The following is a 20,706-nucleotide window of genomic DNA, read 5'->3' on the forward strand; positions in this document are numbered from 1 at the left end:
TGTTTATTAACTGAATGGGTCAGACATATGCATGAGGGGTGCACGTTAGCATGGTCCCTAGCACAAAAGCTTAGTAATACTGGCCTTAGGGATTAAAGGCATATGCTAACCATGGCCATCCGTCTTTCTCTGCCTTCATTTAATGTCTGCTCTACGTTCCCTATAGAAGTAAGAATGCGTCTAATTACTTAGAAAAAAAGGCTTACAGAAACCCACAATTTAGCCTATAGTATAGTGTGCACTTTTAGAAAGTAAACTCTTGCTCAGATGTACAACCTGCAAATTCATGGACTTCCGTTATATTTTCCTAATAGTAGCATCTGCCATGTGAAAACCTGTCTGTGTTAACTGGAGAGTTAGTGAGGGATACAAAAAAACACATGTCATACAAAACCTTTTTGGGAATGACTGGAAAGACGTTATGGTGTAAAATCACAATGACAGAGAGGGGGGGGGGGAGTTACCATAGTTTCACTGAAGGAATCCAATACTCAGCCTCGCACACCTACACAAACACAGTCACACTCAGTGTCCGGTTGATCTTTTAATACGCTGCCCCCCATGGCTCTGTCTCCAAGGATACTGTTACTGTTGAATCTGTCAGCAACAAATCCTCTTCCGGCTTTGCATCCTGGACTCACCGAGAACCAGAGATGGGGTCGTTACTAAAAAAATGTAATATATTACACTACTTCGTTACTCTCTACATAAAGTAACTCGTTACTTTACTCGTTACTTTACTCGCCGAGCATGTACCTTACCAGCAGGCGGCGTTAATGTGTATTTGTCATTCAAAACAGGCAACAACCGGAAGACAGAGAAGAAGAACAGTGATATAAACAAACAACAAATAGCGTGTGCGGTAGCTTCACCTTAGCATGTGTTCTTTGCAGGTGTTTGTTGAGGTTTGACGTGGTGTTTACAGCAGTGGATAACAGCTTCTGGCCTGGACACAGTTTGCACCTCACCGTCACATTCCTGTCTATTCTTCGGACGAACTCAAAATAATGGGCATAGCTCCACCCCTCGAAAGTTATCGCTGACTCAGCCATGTTTATGCAGCACTGCACGTGGAGATGTGGATTTGCAAATCGCGCAGATTACGTACATATAAACCTGCGGCGGAAACCCCTCTTGTCTGTCAGTGTGATTATGACTGATTTTAGTAAGTAACGAAGTAACGCGTGTCGGAGCAATGTTAGTAACTGTAGTGTGATTACTGAATTATAAAAGTAGCGCGTTACTCCGTTACCGACAAAAGTAATATAACGCGTTACACTCAACTCTACCGAGAACCAACAGTGGGTCTGAACAATAAAAGTGCCAAATAGTGATCCAAAACCATCCATTTATTTTCCCCATATTATTATAGGTACGATACGATACGATAATACTTTGTCAGATCAAGTCTGAAATTTGACTTGCGTCACAGCAGCTCCATGTCCAACATCAACAGACAAGTATCCAGACACAATACATGAAACACAAACAAACATTTAACATAACAACACAATCGGTGAGAGAAAACATGCTCAAAGAGCCTTCAGCGTGCATTTGATCTGGGATTTAGCTCTGTGTTTACTGTGAGGATTGACCAGGCCGGACTGGCCATCGGGAGGACCGGGAGGTTTCCCGATGGCCTGGCCTGTTAAGTGGCCTGCTGGCCTGAGGATTCTTTCTTTTATGCATGTGTAGTGAACGCAACGCTGCGCAAATGTGGGTGGAAATGTGGGTCTAGGACTCTGCCTCACAGAGGGTGACTGGCTGTCTACATGATGTAGCCCGCCGACATGGCCACTTTCATACAGATCATACACTAAACGCCCTCGATTGTTCTCTGTTGCGGCTTTCACACCAGCGCTTTTCAGTTTCTAGCTCCGAGCGGGAGCTTTTCTGGTTCAGCTCCCGCTCTGTGCACACCGCCCACTGGCGCCCCAGAGCTGCCCTTGCTGCGTCATGACGTCACCGTTTACATCGCTGATTTGCCCCCCAACGGCAGCTCACAACAACTGCGTCGGGTCGATGATCGTGTTGCTTTTAATCACACGAAGCCAGAATAAATTGAATAACGACTTCTCCAACCTTATACTTTTCTCCAGAGTGCCGTGGTTCATTGTTTATTAATGTGTTTCTGCAGCATTTACCGACCGCTGCAGTGCTGCTCTTCCACGGGAGTTTATTCTCCCGTAGCTCCCGGTTAGCTCACACTGCAGCGGCCGCTCTAAAGTATTCACTGTCCGACTCACACAAGCAGCTGATGCATATCCCCAGTTCCCCTTAGCCTAAGTGAATGTGTGTCAGTCTGAATTGACACTGTTTGGTATCACAACGCTGTTATGAAAGTTTCTCTGGTATAAAACGGGTGATGTTAGCATAGCAACCGAAGCTAAACTGACTACTTGCATCCGATAGCTGCAATAATACAAAACAACACGTCTGCCTCTCTCCACAATGATCGATAACAGCGAACGGATGGTCAAAGTAAGGCACAAATAAACAGAATCACACGAAGCCTGGTTAGTGTTGCCTGACTTTATAAAGTGTGTTTATAGGCACTACTGCTTGTAGGCAGGCATAACAGTCGACCCATGGGAGGTGGGTTTAGTTTCCTGCACGCCTCGAAGAGAGACGTAAGCGACGTCACCTCTTAGCTCCAAAGCTCTTGCCTCTGGACCGACAATTTTTTGGAGCTGGAAATGAAGCGGATTCCGGAGCTAAGAGCCGGCGCAGCTCCGGTGTGAACTGGAAAACCCGGCGCTTTTCAGGCTCTAGCTCCGAGCCGGAGCTGAAAAGGCGCTGGTGTGAAAGGGGCATGTGTCATTCAAGCTCGGGAGGGTGTGTGTATGTGTGGCGCGAGAGAGCGCGCGCACCCGTTACTATATTGTTGCTGTTAGCATCTGGTGCTAGCTAGCTGCGCTAACCGATATAAGGAGCTGTTTCAACAACAAGGTGGAGGAGAGTCCTCTCCAGTCAGACTGAGAGACTGATAACTCCAGCTCAGTGGTGGTGAGGTAAAGGACTCTTGAGTGTTTAGATATTTAACTGTGTCTAAGTTATCTCTGTGGGTCTCAAACGGTTTGGTCTCCATTTATGTAAACACATATTTCCATTTGAGGAGGGAGTGAGATTAGTTAAATATGCATGAATAATAAAAAAAAAAAACGTTAACTAGGTGAAAAAAGGTAAGATAAACGTTTAAAACTTGTTGAGAGCTAAGACTAGTCTTTGCTTCTGCCTCAAAGAGGAGCAGGGGGGAGAGGAGGGAGACAGGAGAGGCTGATTCAGGAGCACAGACACACTCACAACTATAAATGAACCAAAAACAAATAAATAAACAAGTTCAAATGTTTTTAAATATTGGATATGGTATGTTATTGGTTATGGCCATATTATTATGATTTTATGATTATTGAAATGTATACAGTTCTGTTTCATATGGGTGTTTCCATAGATCTAGTCTCTTTATTTCCCCCTCAAAGTGCACCAGATTGATGCATTTAACTCACACATTTAACACAAATCTTACCGGGGGAGCATGCCCCCGGACCCCCCTAGAGGATTTGAGGTCCACCCCCACTTAAAATATGTGCACATGGATAGGTTCCTAAATAGATTTTCAATTTTTTTTTAAATAGTGACCCATGCCATGTCCATATGTTTATTTTTGGGTAGTAGATTTAAACTATAGGGCTATCACTATGGGCAGCAACGCTGTAAATATTGACAAATAAATCCAGCAAAATGGCACAACAAAAAACTGGTAGGCCTGGCTGGGTGTATAACTCCCGGACTGATTTATTGTCCCAGTCTGGTCCTGAATTGACTGATGCACAAAGGAGTGTAATCTAATCTCCGATTAGATGGTAGCAGTTCATATTCACTGTTCAGAACATGGTTTGGGTCAGAGATGATGTTGTTGGACAGCCTGCCTCACTAGGTTGTTATGATAGGCTGAGTCATAGAGTCTCTGACAGGGTTGACCAACAATCTTTGAGCAGATTTTTAACAGGTGGAGCAGTTTTGATTTTAAAGCTGCTGACAAACATTTGTACCAGGTAGTATTGCAGTTCTGTCTTCTGTTTCAAAAACATATCTGATTAATTATATGAAAGCAATTAGTTGTTGTATTATATTAAACGTCATAGGTTTTTGAAATGTCAGGTTTTTAACATGTAGAAATAAGATTAATTGTATGCTTACCTTTTTAGTACGGATGTTCATAGACAAAGTGTAGTTTAAACATATATTAACAGGTTTTTTCAATGTTCTCTTAGTCTGAAAGAATATATGCTAAGGAAACAAAATAGCTTAAACTATGACCAGTAGGCCTATGTGTCCATGAGATGACATGCAACTTGTCTGCAGCTGGATTTAAACAGGAAATTGTGATTATATAGCCAGGATCTTAACCCCAGAGGCCACCGACCAGAGGAACACGTGTTTTCATAATTTCAAGATTCTGGTGAAAACAAGGAGTTCTCCGGGTGGATTACTATAAAATTGATTATTACTTATTTATTTTATGAAGAGATTGATGGTCATCTCGTTATTCCACAGGACTAATAGTCTCATAATAGCACACATTTCGTTTTTGGCTCATAATCTTGACCCAATTATATTTGAGTTCACATTTTATGAGTGGTGGTTGGTCAAACCACCACTCATAAAAACAAGGGAAACACACTAATGATGCACCACTAGTATGTGTCCAGCAGAGGGAGGAGTGTGTCTGCGGTGTGTCCCAGCAGCCACAGCAGCTGCCCACAGGCATGTGTAGTGTTTCCCTGAAGAACTACTCAGCTAGATAAACAAGAGACAATTCATCTTGTAATTACATCAAGATGATGTTTTAGGATACAAATGTAGAATCCTATCGTGGCATGCAGTGGTATTATTCAGGTTTGATTCTCACAACTTTCTTTCCACCAAATGAATTCCAAGAAACAGGGTAATCTGAAATAATGAATACATGTTGCATCCTTGAAAAACTAACTGACTGTTTCTTCCTCTTTTTTAGGTTGCGGCTGGCTCACCAGAGGATTCACAGAACAACTCAAGGAATGGGTACACACGCATGCGCGCGCACACACACACACGCACACACAATTGCATTTCAATGTATGCCAAAAGCCCCTAATGAGGCACCCGGGTTGCCAGGTTGTAAAACTAATTCCCCCTTTTTTTTCCATTTAGTGATATTTACTAAGGGGTTGACTTATCATATTGGTCAGATAGCTTATCCATAATAATAAATCATCATTCATTTTGTATTTATTTTTTATAGTAGTTTAGTTAGTCAGTAGTAGTTTAGTTACTCAGTGAGATGCGCAGGGCTCGACATTTTAAATGGCCCGCTGGCCCGGAAGCACTATTTAGACACCCCGGGCCGCGTCTACACCTGCGAAATCTGAATCTGCGGCACACCCGCGAAATCTGAATCTGTACATCTGTGTGTATACCATGGTGTATACATGAATAAATACATGTGTGAGTACATATAAGTGTGTGTTTATGTTTATAAATGAATAAGTGTGTATATATATATAAACAGTATCATTAAATAATGCTGTGTGTGTATAAATGAGTGAATACATATGTGTATATTTATGAATAAATACATGTGTGAGTACATATAAGTGTGTGTGGATATGAATATATGTATACATAAAATAGTATCATTAAATAAATATATATATAAAATAGTATCATTAAATAATGCTGTCAGATAAATGAAGTACACAGTAATAGTCAAGGTTATATTCAATATTCTGCACTTACACCAGCTGATAAGATATTTAAAACGTCTTTTGTTTGTCCTGAAAACGACATTTGAGAATACACACAGGCTATTTATAGATGATAAAACACCAGTCATGCCCCTTTCACACCAGCGCCTTTTCAGCTCCGGCTCGGAGCTAGAGCCTGAAAAGCGCCGGGTTTTCCAGTTCACACCGGAGCTGCGCCGGCTCTTAGCTCCGGAATCCGCTTCATTTCCAGCTCCAAAAAATTGTCGGTCCAGAGGCAAGAGCTTTGGAGCTAAGAGGTGACGTCGCTTACGTCGAGGCGTGCAGGAAACTAAACCCACCTCCCATGGGTCGACTGTTATGCCTGCCTACAAGCAGTAGTGCTTATAAACACACTTTATAAAGTCAGGCAACACTAACCAGGCTTCGTGTGGTTCTGTTTATTTGTGCCTTACTTTGACCATCTGTTCACTGTTATCGATCATTGTGGAGAGAGGCAGACGTGTTGTTTTGTATTATTGCAGCTATCGGATGCAAGTAGTCAGTTTAGCTTCGGTTGCTATGCTAACATCACCCGTTTTATACCAGAGACACTTTCATAACAGCGTTGTGATACCAAACAGTGTCAATTCAGACTGACACACATTCACTTAGGCTAAGGGAACTGGGGATATGCATCAGCTGCTTGTGTGAGTCGGACAGTGAATACTTTAGAGCGGCCGCTGCAGTGTGAGCTAACGGGAGAATACACTCCCGTGGAAGAGCAGCCAGCACTGCAGCGGGCGGTACATGCTGCAGAAACACATTAATAAACAATGAACCACGGCACTCTGGAGAAAAGTATAAGGTTGGATAAGTCGTTATTCAATTTATTCTGGCTTCGTGTGATTAAAAGCAACACGATCATCGACCCGACGCTGTTGTTGTTGATGTTGTGAGCTTCCGTTGGGGAGCAAATCAGCGATGTAAACGGTGACGTCATGACGCAGCAAGGGCAGCTCTGGGGCGCCAGTGGGCGGTGTGCACAGAGCGGGAGCTGAAAAGGGAAACCGGAGCTGAATCAGAAAAGCTCCCGCTCGGAGCTAGAAAGGGAAAAGCGCTGGTGTGAAAGCCGCATAATACAATCTCAGGACTCTTCGATATGGCTTTGATTCCATGATTGTTTACTTTCAGTCAACAAATCCTTTGGAAAGACAAAAAACAACTATTCAATATCCTGCTCATCCTGCTTTACCGCGACCACTATAACTGCCGAAGAAGAAGTCTATGACGCTATCGCGTAGAGCTACGTTCTTGCGTAATACGGAAGTGGGCGTGGTTAAATCTAAACTGGGTTGGAATAACGATAGACGCCCTCGGGCCAGCATTGGTTGAGGTGCGGGCCTGTGGTTGGGTGAGCAGACGGGGGAGGGCGGGAAGTTGTGACGTAGACACTGTTTTATATATATGGGTATGTGTAGGAGTGAGTGTGAGGTTGAACCTTTTATATATACAGTCTATGGGTTGAACCCACAAGCTGTTCCTGAACCTGTGATCATCTGTAAAGAAGAAGAGTTATTAAAGCCTAATAACTGGAAGCCTGTTTCCGACTCCCTTTGTGATCGTTACAGTACTTTCCACATGCCCGCTCGGCCACAAAAAATATTGCTTTAAAAAAAAAAATTGTCCCGTGGTATTGGTATTTTGACTAGCAATTTTGTTAAATTGTTTTGTTTATTATTCGTGAGTTGGTTGTCGTTGTTGGGTGAAAAGCAAACAGCTGTTTGCTGCTGAGTGCAGCGTGAGCGGGAGCGCGCTCCTTCACTATCGCGCCACCTAACCATTCGCCAAAATGTTTTTAATACCAGCGGTAACCGGCCAAGCGCCAGGCAAAAAACAATCTTCAAATAAAAGAAAGTCACCGGAGGAGTTAAAGGAGAGTGACAGGGAGCATGAGAAGAAGAGGGAGAGAAAGTTTCAGCCAGCTTGATCGATGGAGTTGGCTTCTAGTGGTGCAGTGACGCGTCCTAAAACCCTTTTATAATCTATCGATTAGATTTATGATTAGAAAATTATAAAAGTAGGGTAGACATGTGGATATTATCCGGCTGAACAAAACGTGCATTTATCAAACAGGTTTGTTTTCCACAGACCTTATTTCCAGCTATTTTCCAAAACCCTGTGGAGAAATCCCATTGCTTTTTTGTCGAGGGAACCCTTCCTGGTTTTATGACGCGTCACTGGCTGCACCTCTCAATATGATGCCAATATAAACAAGGTCTTCTGTCGGCTCTGTACATCAATGCCAACCTATGCTGACAAGTAAGTGAAGAGTAGAAAATATAAAGGTATTGGCTATAGGAAAATTTTCCAGCAGTTTAGGATAATGAAGGTTCTAATCTAATCTATTACATAGCCATTACATTTTTAACTCCTAATGACAGGACGCCAGAAAGCGCATTATACAAATAATAATACCAGTCTATGAATAATACTCATAATAATAGCAGACATGTTTTAACAATGACCACAATATCATTATTTTAATAAACCAAATATGAACAATTGAGGAAAATGAGGAAGAACTGATTCAAATGTTGTACAAGTAGTTAGTGCATAAATTACTATTGCAACAAATGTGTTCATTTACTTCATTATTAGTTGATTTTTTTTTTTGACGAATGCTCTTGGGCCAGTGGTTACAATGGTGGGGCCAGTGAGTGATAATACAATTCCACCGGCCCGGAAAAAATGTGCACTTCTAGAAAGTAAACTCTTGCTCAGATGTACAACCTGCAAATTCATGGACTTCCCTTATATTTCCCTAATAGTAGCATCTGCCATGTGAAAACCTGTCTCTGTGTTAACTGGAGAGTTAGTGAGGGATACAAAAAAACACATGTCATACAAAACCTTTTTGGGACTGGAAAGACGTTATGGTGTAAAATCACAATGACAGAGAGGGGGGGGGGGGAGTTACCATAGTTTCACTGAAGGAATCCAATACTCAGCCTCGCACACCTACACAAACACATTCACACTCAGTGTCCGGTTGATATTTTAATACGCTGCCCCCCATGGCTCTGTCTCCAAGGATACTGTTACTGTTGAATCTGTCGGCAACAAATCCTCTTCCGGCTTTGCATCCTGGACTCACCGAGAACCAACAGTGGGTCTGAACAATAAAAGTGCCAAATAGTGATTATCCAAAACCATCCATTTATTTTCCCCATATTATTATAGGTGTTCTGTCTTCTGTTTCGAAAAACATATCTGATTACATTACATTTCTAACTCCTAATGACAGGAAGCCAGAAAGCGCATTATACAAATAATAATAGCAGACATTTTTTAACAATGACCACAATATCATTATTTTAATAAACCAAATATGAACAATTGAGGAAAATGAGGAAGAACTGATGATTCAAATGTTGTAGTACAAGTAGTAATGTAGTTAGTGCATACATTACTATTGCAACAAATGTGTTCATTTTCTTCATTATTAGTTGATTTTTTTGGACGAATGCTCTTGGGTCAGTGGTTACAATGGTGGGGCCAGTGAAATGTTACCCTTAATGTCTACCCCTGCCTAAGGTTATCAAAAAAATGTAGCTAAGTATAATTATAAAGTAGCCTTTCATGTAAATACAACTATAGTTACAATTACCTGAGGTTTAAAGTACAACAGTTGTGTAAATTACCACCACTGCTTGTGGAAAAGAGCTGCTGAAAATCAGAATAATTCGCCATTTCTAAAAATGTCTCATTAAGAATTGCAGGTTTAATGAGTTGTATCCATTAAACATTAATGTAACCATTAGCTACAGGGTATATACTTATAGTTTATAAAAAATGTGCCTCTGCATGGTACCCAACAGTAATGTATGTTTAAAGGTCTACAATTCCTTCTGAAACCAGTCAAACCTGACGCTGAAGCTTTCACCCCTCCATTCATGTAATTAACTTTCTTGACACTCGGGCTCCATTTGAACAAGGCCATGAGAAAGTATTCAGATGAGCATAGAGAGGAGCGGCCACAGAATGAATGACTCAACAAACAGTTGCAGAAGGGGAGCGGCATGGCCAGATGTTTATTTTGCTGTATTATTCACACAGTCACACACAGATGCACAGGACAGCTGCATGAAAGCTGGAAGAAGAATCAATATTTCTCGGTATGACACTCCCACTCCTCCTTAAATTGTTCAAGCATTTTATCCCAGGCTTCCAGCTTTCTGCACACATCAGCTCAATGTTTTAGACACACATGCTTGGATACGCTCACAAATGCCTGCCTGGATAAAGCAGTGTGTGTTAATGCCAAACACAATCAGTACAGGGTGCCTGGACAGTATAGGGGTTATTATCTTGTCTTAGGTCATCAACCTCAGCAGCAGTCTAGCCTGAAAGATTGATTGTGTTATGTACACAAGATCAGACAAGTTCATCTCAATAGAAGCTAATATTCTGCAAAAAGCAAATAGAGGCACTGCTAATATATTTGGCCATTTATGTTCATTCATTTGCACTTATTTAGTGTGTGAGTGCACATTTTCCTACAGCTTAAAGGTGGGGTAGAAACCGGCTCGAGATACACTTTGTGTTATATTCCATGGAATGCTCTTAACATCCCGATAGCAATAAATATTTTAAAAAATCCATAAAAAAATGTCATCTGTGGAAGCTGTGGCGCTGTAAAAAGCACGACCAATCATTTGAGCCGGCCCGGCTAAAATAACTGGATGGCCTACCTGCCTGTCAGCCTTCCATCTGTGTGCACACACTTATCTCGTGACCTCATTGGTCATGTTCGTGTGTGTTGGAGGAGGGGCTCTGTGAGGAAGTAGCAGATTTTTTCCGGTTGTGTATTTGCGCACTCGAGCTGGTTTCTCAAATGACCTACCCCACCTTTAAGCTTTGCACATGTTAGAACTAGAAGCCGTTATGAAGTAGGGAATGTCTTGCATGTAACTGCTGTAAAAAATCCAATTAAATGTGAGTTGTGGCATCCCAGAACACTATATATCAGGATTGCACAACATCAAACACACACATGGTAAACTCAACCCATAGACAGCATGTGGACGTATTTTAGGCCAGAGCCGAACGATTTCAACCTTTCACCTCCTCTCTCTCTCGCTCTCTCTCTCTCTCTCTCTCTCTCTCTCTCTCTCTCTCTCTCTCTCTCTCTCAAGCATACAGACACACCTGTTAGAGGCAAATGTCATACCCTTGCGCTTTACTGATTTGTCACAGACACATGTGCCCGTTTAGATACAGTACATCATTGGAAAAGAGAGAAGGGAGGTAACTGGAGAAAAGGGCAGTGGGACAGGGTGTGGAACATCGTGTGATGTGATGACAGCAATAGATATTGACTTTTCCCCCTCAATCCCGTGTGTGTGTGTGTGTGTGTGTGTGTGGTGTGTGTGTGTGTGTGTGTGTGTGTGTGTGTGTGTGTGTGTGTGTGTGTGTGTGTGTGTGTGTGTGTGTGTGTGTGTGTGTGTGTGTGTGTGTGTGTGTGTGTGTGTGTGTGTGTGTTCGGAGGGGTAAACATATTAATGTGTGTTATTGCACAACTTCCAGAGATCATCAGACCATCTGCAGATGGTGGTGGATGGTGGAATTTCATCAGATGATAAGTAGATGTTTGTACTGTTGATCAATGCTGCTGTGTGCATAGTGACTCAATGTGAGGACTGATTCATATTTAACCCTTTGTATGTTTTGCAAATGTCACTTCTTTATTTGCATCTTTGAGGGGCACTTGGCATTATGACTTTGGTATTGGTTTTAAAGAATAGTTTGACATTTTGGGAACTAAACTTATTTGCTTTGTTTGATCATTAATGCAAGGACTGGAACGTCACTGGGCCTGGCTATGAAAACATACCTAATACCGTAAACAACAAGACATTTTAGAACTTGAGTTTTAAATGAATCTAATTAAATTGTAACAACCCCCTCCACTCCACTAGGGGACTCCATCTGTGTTCTTTCCTTGCTGGCTATTGGTTTGTCTTTCAGGTGATCTAGGTCCAGTGGGGAGTGGACCTAACATCCTAGAGGGGGGTCCGGGGGCATGCTCCCCCGGGAAGATTTGTTTTTAAATATTGAAGTTAAATGCATCAATCTGGTGCACTTTGAGAGCAACATGAAGAGATCTATGGATACACCCATTTGAAACAGAACTGTAAACAGATTTTCGTTTTCTTTATGGATATTTTACAAATCACTTCCCTTTTTAAACTGTATTCTTGTTTTACTGTCATATAGTATTTCTTACCTGTTTTTCATGTATTCTCTTATTTTTTTTATAACTATAATGATCATATGAAGGTGTGCCTTGGAAATAATCTTTTACATAAGAATTGCATTCAATGAAACACGGGAAATTACAATCCTGCCTCCTCTCTCGTGTCATGATGAGGTTCAGGTAAGCACGGTTAATGTATTATATTCAGGGGTGCATAACTTTTTTAGTGAGTTACTCAGAGTACCAGGAGACAGCGTTTGGTACTCACCCCACACGAAGCGTGGTCCTCCTCAGTGTCTCCTTCACTTGTCAAACGGTGAAGTCCTTGCATTTCCTGAGGCCAAGTTGAAGGATCAAATACTAATAAATTATCACATGACTTGAAGTCATATCTGATTTCAGAATGTGGGAAGTTACTAAGTACACCTATTCAAGTACTGTACTTCAGTAAAATGTTGAGATATTTGTACTTTACTTTACTTTGATGCTACTTTGTACTTCTACGCCACTAACAGTTCAGAGGTAAATGGTGTACTTTTACTCCACTACATGTATTGTTACTTTACAGATCTGGATGAATGATGTGAAATATAATCAAGTCTTAAATCAGATTTTAGTTCCACCTGGAGTAAATCCACAAGCTACCCTGCAGTATTCAAAGTCATTCCAAACTAGCTGCCACCTTTACCAGCTTTGAGAACACTTTCATGATCAATAATTATAAAACTTATCACATATATGATTCTGAAATGGACCAATCTGCACAATGAATATTTTTACTTTTGGTACTTTAACTATATTTTGATAATACTCGGATGCCCCGGCCAGCAGACACCACTGTTGTAACCTATAATAGAGATGTCATATGTTAGTTATCGAGCTTAAGTTTTGTTTGACTGATCCAACAAGCTGTTTATCCCTCTTTTAAGCCTTTCAACTGCAAGATGTAGCTTCATGGTTTATGGCCTTTCCTTCCTAACAACACAAATCAGAATCAGAAAAGTGTTATTTGTATATACAAAAGTTCCATTAAGTTCAATACCATTATTAGTTATTTTCAGGAATTATAAAAATGCTGTTATGCTACATAAACATTACACCCTTATTTTGTTGACACTCATGACTCAGCTCTATCTTCCGTCACGTGTAACACACACACACACACCACACACACACACACACACACACACACACACACACACACACACACACACACACACACACACACACACACACACACACACACACACACACACACACACCACACACAACACACACACACACACAACACACACACACACCCAACACCCACACACACACACACACACACACACACACAGCCCTCTGTGCTCAGGCAGGCTAGACGGAGGTCATTAGAAGTCAAACGAGAACAAAAGCAAGTGGAAACCCAGAGGAAGAAGGGTCACAGGGGAGAAACGTAGTGAAGCATGTAGAGGGGGCAGAGAGGACTAACTTAACATACGTTACAAACCTCAACCCCCCCCACCCCTTTTAAAAAAATCAATCACTACCCCCCCCTCCCTCCCCCAGACTCAATCTGTTTTCTTCTCGTCTCTCTCACAGTGAGGGATTGTTCTTTCCTCCCCCTCTATTGACTCTGCCTTTATTCTCTTCAGCTTTGTGTATTTACTGTTGCTACCCTTCTCTCTATTAATCAAGTATTAAAACATTTTAAATTCCCTTTGTTAGCATGGTCATGAATGAGTACAGCATTGCCAGTGGCATTCCTTTAACAAGTCTTACATTGTATGCGTTAACATTGAGAATGTAGGGGAATACATTCCTTTGCACATATAGACTAATAAATTAATGCAAACGAAACATAAAACATTCCAACTCTCATTCAAATAAATTTGTTTTGCACGCTAGACATTGTTGTGAGATGGTGCTGTAGAAGCTATTCCGTCTATTGCACTAAGTATGACTTAGTTATTTTTATGTTGAATACATTTTATGTTGCATTGTTGGAGGAGCCTGAGAATGAGTTAAGCCCGAGAAACCCCAGTAACGGGGGCCTCCTGCAATATCTTGCAGAAAACAGTGTCTGAGGGCATTTTCATTTAATAAACTATGAATGATTTATATCCATGTAATGGAAAGAAACTCATCTAACTGATCATTTAAAAAAAAAAAAAAATTAAGAACCAGAATGCTAGCGCTGAGCCTCTGAATTAGCAATGAGCGAAAAATGCTAACAGATGACTGCACCGAAATTCACTCACAAAACCTTATTTATCTTTGCTGCACATTTCAACCTATCGTTTCTCATCGGGAGGGGACACAGAATCGATGGGTACCCTCATTATCACTCAATTATACGAATTATCGGAGATAATGACAAGAACACATCAAAACATATGGAGCTAGTTAGCCAAAAACGGCAAAATGGCTCACCTGTGTGGTAGTCTGGTCAAAAGTGGTCTTCAATGGCATTAAAACGATGCTGAAGTTAATCCATAGGTTAATCCAATGTGTCTGTGTCACTTTGAATGATTTCTGATAATCCATGAGCAATAAATCTTCTTTTAAGATTGGTTTTAAGGTTTTAAGATGTCAGACCTAGAAACAGCTTCACTCTGGAGCAAAACTGGGTGCACTCATTTAACATGAGTGTGTGCGGGACGATTTCCCTTCGATTCTATTGGCTCTAACGGTCAGAAAGAGATGTCACATGTCAAAATCGAAGAAGGGGGGCCAGAGATAAGGAAAATCCACCCAAATAACCCCAGAAGAGGTTTTTTTGCTAAATCTGTCTAAAAGGGTCAAATATCACTTGTTTTGCATCAATCTTGATACAGGGTACTTATTATATGTTGTACTTTGGATTCCTAAAGCTTTGAGTCTACCTTACCATCATCCAAGGGTAGTTTTCCACTATAAGTAGCCGACAAAATATTTTTTGGACGGACACTATAATTTACAGTTTTTTACCATGTTCAATCTGAATTTTCTTTAAAATAAAAAACATCTATATTGATTCTGACTTTTCTACATCCAACTCACAGGTTTATCATTACTTTGAGAAAAAAGATTATTAATGTAACCCTTTTAGAAGGGAAGATATGGTAATTTGTTCTGGGAATGTCATTTCGAGCCTGAGACCTGAAAAACAGGCTCAGGGCTTTGCCAAAATGACGCTATGGCTTCCTGTACACAAACCACTTAAAACACTAATAACTGAATACAGCCAAAACATAAGATATTCTAATTCTCAGTTAAATGTACTTGTTTTGCGTGTCAGCTATTTTTGCAAAAACAAATATGACACACTCACGAACGAACTAACATGTTGCCAGTGGTGGAGTGCAGTGAAGTACACTTATTATACTTATGTACAATTTTAGTACTTCTAAGTACTTTTAAAGTAATTTTATACGTTTTACTTCTGCTCGACTACATTTAGGAAAAGCTTTAGTTACCGGTAACATTTCAGAATATATAAATAAGCATTGAGATGTCGAGCAGCAAAGTAATATATATGTGCTCCACTTTTACAAGAGCTCTGTGATTTAAGGCATCAATAATCAAAATATGGTGTATATATATTATTATGAAATAGGCCATTACTAATAACACATTATTTTCTCTTTTGGTACTATATATATATATATATATATATATATATATGTAACGGAGAAACAAATCCCAAATTGGGATCAATGAAGAAAGTGATGGTCAAGTTAGTGATGACAATACTTGTGTACTGTTACTTAAGCAATATTTTAAATGCAGGACTTTTAGTTGAAGCAGATGTACAATTGGTATTGGTAATTTTTTCCAAGGTAAATTACTTGTAGATCTTCAATTTTGCTGATTCTCTCTCCTCCCTCTCTCTCTCCTCCCTTTTCTGCACAGCCTGATGACGTCACGAACAGCCGTGGTTAGCCAGCCAGTAGGATTGCAGCGCAGCGCGTGGTCCTGCTGACTATACTCCCCGTGCCTCTTACCCTCTCCACAGTCTGTATCTTCCCTCCTCGCTTTACCTCTCACACCCTCACACAGTCTCTCTATCTTTCCACCCATCCACTCCGCTGCAAACATGGTCGATGTTTCGTTGGCACCTGGAACCTGAAGGATAGTGAGAAGTTTGATGAGTACATGAAGAAGCTGGGTAAGCATGTGTTTAGGGTGTGTTCGCGCATGTGTGATGGGCAGCCGAGGGATGATGCACGGCTGCCAGTACTACATGCGAGCACATGTACAAATTAACTACGATAATAAGGAGTGTTTTGTGCTAACAGCCATGGATGGGACATGTATGGAAGATAAAGGAGAAGGGCTAAACAAGGGTGGAACCAAGATTGAGAATGGAGACAAAAAACTAGGTGTCCATATTTATCTAATTCTATTCATATGTATATAGACTCCTGCATTCACTTGGTCACCTACATCATTTTCTGGCATATTGAATCATAGTTGACTTGTATATGGTTTACTACTCCTTAGTTCTATCTTATCTTATTACTTCCACATTGGTGTTACAACATAATCTTGATTTCAACTCTGTTTTTTCTTGCACTATTTTTACTGTTTTAATTACATTTTTTACTGTTTATGTCTTACATTTATGTGGCATTGTTAGAGGAGCGAGGGACTTAAGATTTTCATTGCCGTAACAACACTGTAGCTACTGTGCATTTGACAATAAATCCTTAGAACAGAGAAGAGAGAAAGAAAACAGGAGAGGATGGGAACCAGGGGGGGAGGTATAAGAGGAAGAGTGGTTAACCACATGGTGCAGCTTGAATAAGGGAGGGGCCTTCCTTTAGTGGAGAATCCCCCCCCCACCAACCCCCACTGTGAGAAACGCTGAATGGGAACAACAAGCTGGCATTCACTCACTTGAGCATAATGTGGGTGACCTTCGCTGAAAGCCGTTCATTGTGTCAGGCCATGGGAGGAGTTGAATATTAAGGTGGTCCCAATGCTCAGGAGCTAATGGGACGACATGTATGCACGGATAAGTTGGGGACCCAAATATCTCACGCATAGTTTGGCATGTGTGTGTGATGGGGGCTCTGAATTTTACTACCGTGAAGAATGACACCGCACTGTTTGACTTTGCGAGTGAGAGATTCATGCCCGCTGACCTCAGAGCCATATGAGCGACGACCTGTCTGCTCTACTCAACACAGAAACCCTTCAACCCTAATCCTCCTGAGTGATGACACACACACACACCACACACACACACACCACACACACACACACACACACACACACACCACACACACACACGGGGGAAAGAAGCTGTTTCAGCTCTTATAGATAAACTGGATCGTCAGCTAAAAAAGAGGACCTGATTTTCTCTTCTATTAAATATGTGAGTCACTATTATTCAATCAAATGCTCTCTTGATCTATCGCACACACACCCACCCTAAAAGAAACAGGGGTAATGATTTGCACAAATGCGTGCTCAGACAGGTCAATGGGACCATGCACTGTTTGAAGAACGTGCTGCTGCAAGGTTGGACAGAAGACAAACAGAGATTAGAGCGTGAAGGAGAGCCAAAGGACACGTACATGACTACTGTTTTTTTATTATTATTATTATTATCAGCTATTATAATTTGTATTCATACTTTCGAAAAATATAAACAGAAACAAATAAACCAAAAAACGTACTTCAAATACAATTGTAGTATGATGACTTCACTCTGATCTAGCGTCATGTACTTTACTTGATTACAAAAGACGTTCCTGCTAGTTGTCCTGTATAGTGCTTTTGTTGGTGTTTAGCCTAATGCTCATTGGCAGTTGAGGCAAGGCGTTGCCCGTTTATTTGATCGGGGCTTGGCTTGCGCATCAAAGCTACACTGTTCTTAATATCCTTCACCAGAATATTGCATTTACCCACGTGTCTTTGTTTTCTACAGGTGTTGGCTTCGCTACACGCCAGGTCGGGAACGTGACCAAGCCCACCACCATCATCTCAGTGGAGGGAGACAAGGTGACGTTGAAGACACAGAGCGCCATCAAGAACACAGAGCTCTCCTTCAAGCTGGATGAGGAGTTCGATGAGACCCCGCTGATGACAGGAAAGTCAAGGTGAGAGGTCAAAGGCACATCAGCAAATACTACCAACAAGCAAGAGCGAAACCTACTTTATCAATGTGTAACCTTCTAAAAAGAGTAATGAAGTGACTCTATGAAACCCATATATGTTAATAAAATACTGTATCCATAAATATATGACAAGGATAATTAGTCATTAGAGTGCTTCATATAAGAAAGGACTAGAGAAACCCTTATTTGTGGCTCATTGTAAATCATCTTTTTTATAATCTCTGCCAGAACTTTAATTCCCAAAATGGGCAGGGCAGAGGCAACAATAACCAGTATTTACAGCTGGAGCAGGTACGTTTGAGAAACCGGCTCGAGATACACTTTTGTTATATTCCATGGAATGCTCTTGACATCCCCGATAGCAATGAATATCTTAAGTGCTTTGACAAAAAATCCGTAAAAAATGTCATCTGGAAGCCGTAATACTGTAAAAAGCACGACCAATCATCTGAGCCGGCCCGGCTAAAGTAACTGGGTGGCCTACCTGGTCAGCCTTCCATCTGTGCACAAACTTATCTCGTGCCCTCATTGGTCATGTGCGCATTCGTATGTGTTGGAGGAGGGGCTCTGTAGGAAGTGGCAGATTTTTTCCGGCTGTGTATTTTCAAATTCTAGCGCACTCGAGCCGGTTTCTCAAATTACCTACCCCACCTTTAAGTATCAAAAGTGAAAGTGTATACACCATTTGAGTGTTGGATTATTAATAAATTATTGGCACATTATTACTGACTCTAGAGTGACACTATTTACATTTAGAGAGAAATAAATCATACATTCTTGCTTTTACAAGCAATAAGCTACATTTACAAGACGTAAAAGACCCCAATGAACTTATGTTGGTTATGTTAGCCAACATTATATTACAAATATATATGGATTATAAACTACTTTTGATAGATAGCACTGTTCAGCTAAAGCAACATTTTGAAGTTTAAGTAAGTCACATTTATCCTCTGTTATAGCTAGTCATATAGTTGTACCTATACAAATGTGAAATCTGCAAGGTAGGCTGTCCAATAAATGTAGTTGACTAAAAAGTAAAGTGCTTGTTTCTGATAATTACTGAAATATAGATATTAAATAGCCTCATGAAATATAACCCTCAGCTAAGCAAAGACTTCAAAATTCTATTTAAATGTATTTTTTACATTAAACGGCCCATTATCTTGTATATGTAATAATCTCCCTTTTCCTTGTTCCTGTTTGCTGTAGTCCTTTGTAACAGTTGATGGTGGGAAGTTGGTGCACACCCAGAAGTGGGACGGAAAAGAGACCAGCCTGGTCAGGGAAGTCAACGGCAACAGCCTCACACTGGTCAGTGGTCACACCAAATGCATACAATACAAAATAAATCAAATGTGTGTGTTTGTTGTATTCAAACCGTCTTTTTCTCTCCATCACAGACACTAAAAATGGATGATGTCGAATCCATACGTCGCTACGTTAAGGCAGAGTAAATCCCAGCACTGAAACATCCCTCCAGCATCTTCTTGCCACAGCTAAAGCCCCTGCGACCCCAAAACTACAACCCAGAACAATAAAACCTCGTATGGCTGCCGCAGATTCCCCTCACACTGTGCTCAGTATTAACATCACTGCTGACTGTAACATCATTTTCTTTATACTGTGGTCCCTATACTGCAAGAAACGCTGAATAATTTCTGATGATTTGTTGTTGTTTTGCTCTCTAAAGATCCAGTTTTGGATGATAATTATTTTTTAGAAAATGTTTTCTGCATGGTGCCTATGATAAACTTGGTTAAGTGTTTGAATTTCAACGGTTGTCTATTGCAACGTGAACAGCAAATAAAGTGTCTACACTGTTGGACAAACTGTTAAACCAATCAAACGGCTCCTGGTTGTGTTTGAGGTGTTTAGTGTTTGCACATGGCATTACAGAAAAGTTAAGTAAATGTACTGACTACAGTTGAGATCAATAGATGATAACAGAAAAGGATTCAGTAATTCAGTGCTGAACTTGAGTGTTCAGTCTGAAGTCTAATGTGACTGTGTAAAAAAATCTGTAGGGCAACACAACTGTACAAGTATCTACAGAATGTGACCAGAGTTTCCATCAAAGCTTTTTTTACAGGGACTCAGTTAATTATAGCTCCTCAGCAGCTCCTGTGTGTGGGAGAGTATCTTGTCCTCTCCCTGACTACGAAGGGGAAAGTTGTTAAATCTGGCATCAAGCTGTGTCAGAAATGAAGAGGGGGCCAAGACTTATCAGAAACCATGGATCAAAAAAGATTAACATTTTGGTAAATATATTAACTAGTTCAAGTTTTTCATTCACTCGTGTTGGCACAAGGCTGTGATTACTCGATGCATTTGAATCTGGGCATACATTCCACATCAAATCCAGCTATTTTAAAAAAGTGCCCCAAAATTAAATATACACCAAATGTCCTTCACTGGACAGTGTTGTGTCGTGCTTGTACTTAGGTGTGTGAGTGTGTGTGCTGTCTAAATTCGGCTCATTCCCTCCCTCAGTACCATTGATGTCATGAGTAGCGACTCTGACTGCCAGCTAGCAGAAGGTTGAAAGGTTGCAGGGTGATCCATGTCCCTTTCTGTCTCAACCTCTTTACCCTGCTAAAAGGGAAAAGTTCACTCCAAAAATATTTCAATGTTC

The 20,706-nt window shown here is 40.9% G+C and overlaps 1 protein-coding gene across 1 annotated transcript; it reads left to right on the forward strand.

The window, feature by feature from the left end:
• Positions 1–16,014: 16,014 nt before the first annotated feature.
• fabp3 (fatty acid binding protein 3, muscle and heart) lies at positions 16,015–19,920 on the forward strand. Its single transcript, XM_034094156.2, is given in 5 exon segments — positions 16,015–16,114; positions 17,882–18,028; positions 18,031–18,053; positions 19,284–19,385; positions 19,475–19,920. Coding segments are annotated over 5 exon segments (339 nt in total). The 5' UTR covers positions 16,015–16,101; the 3' UTR covers positions 19,529–19,920.
• The last annotated feature ends 786 nt before the right edge of the window (positions 19,921–20,706 follow it).

Source organism: Pseudochaenichthys georgianus, chromosome 11 (assembly GCF_902827115.2).
Source record: "Pseudochaenichthys georgianus chromosome 11, fPseGeo1.2, whole genome shotgun sequence".
NCBI classification, from domain to species: Eukaryota; Metazoa; Chordata; class Actinopteri; order Perciformes; family Channichthyidae; genus Pseudochaenichthys; species Pseudochaenichthys georgianus.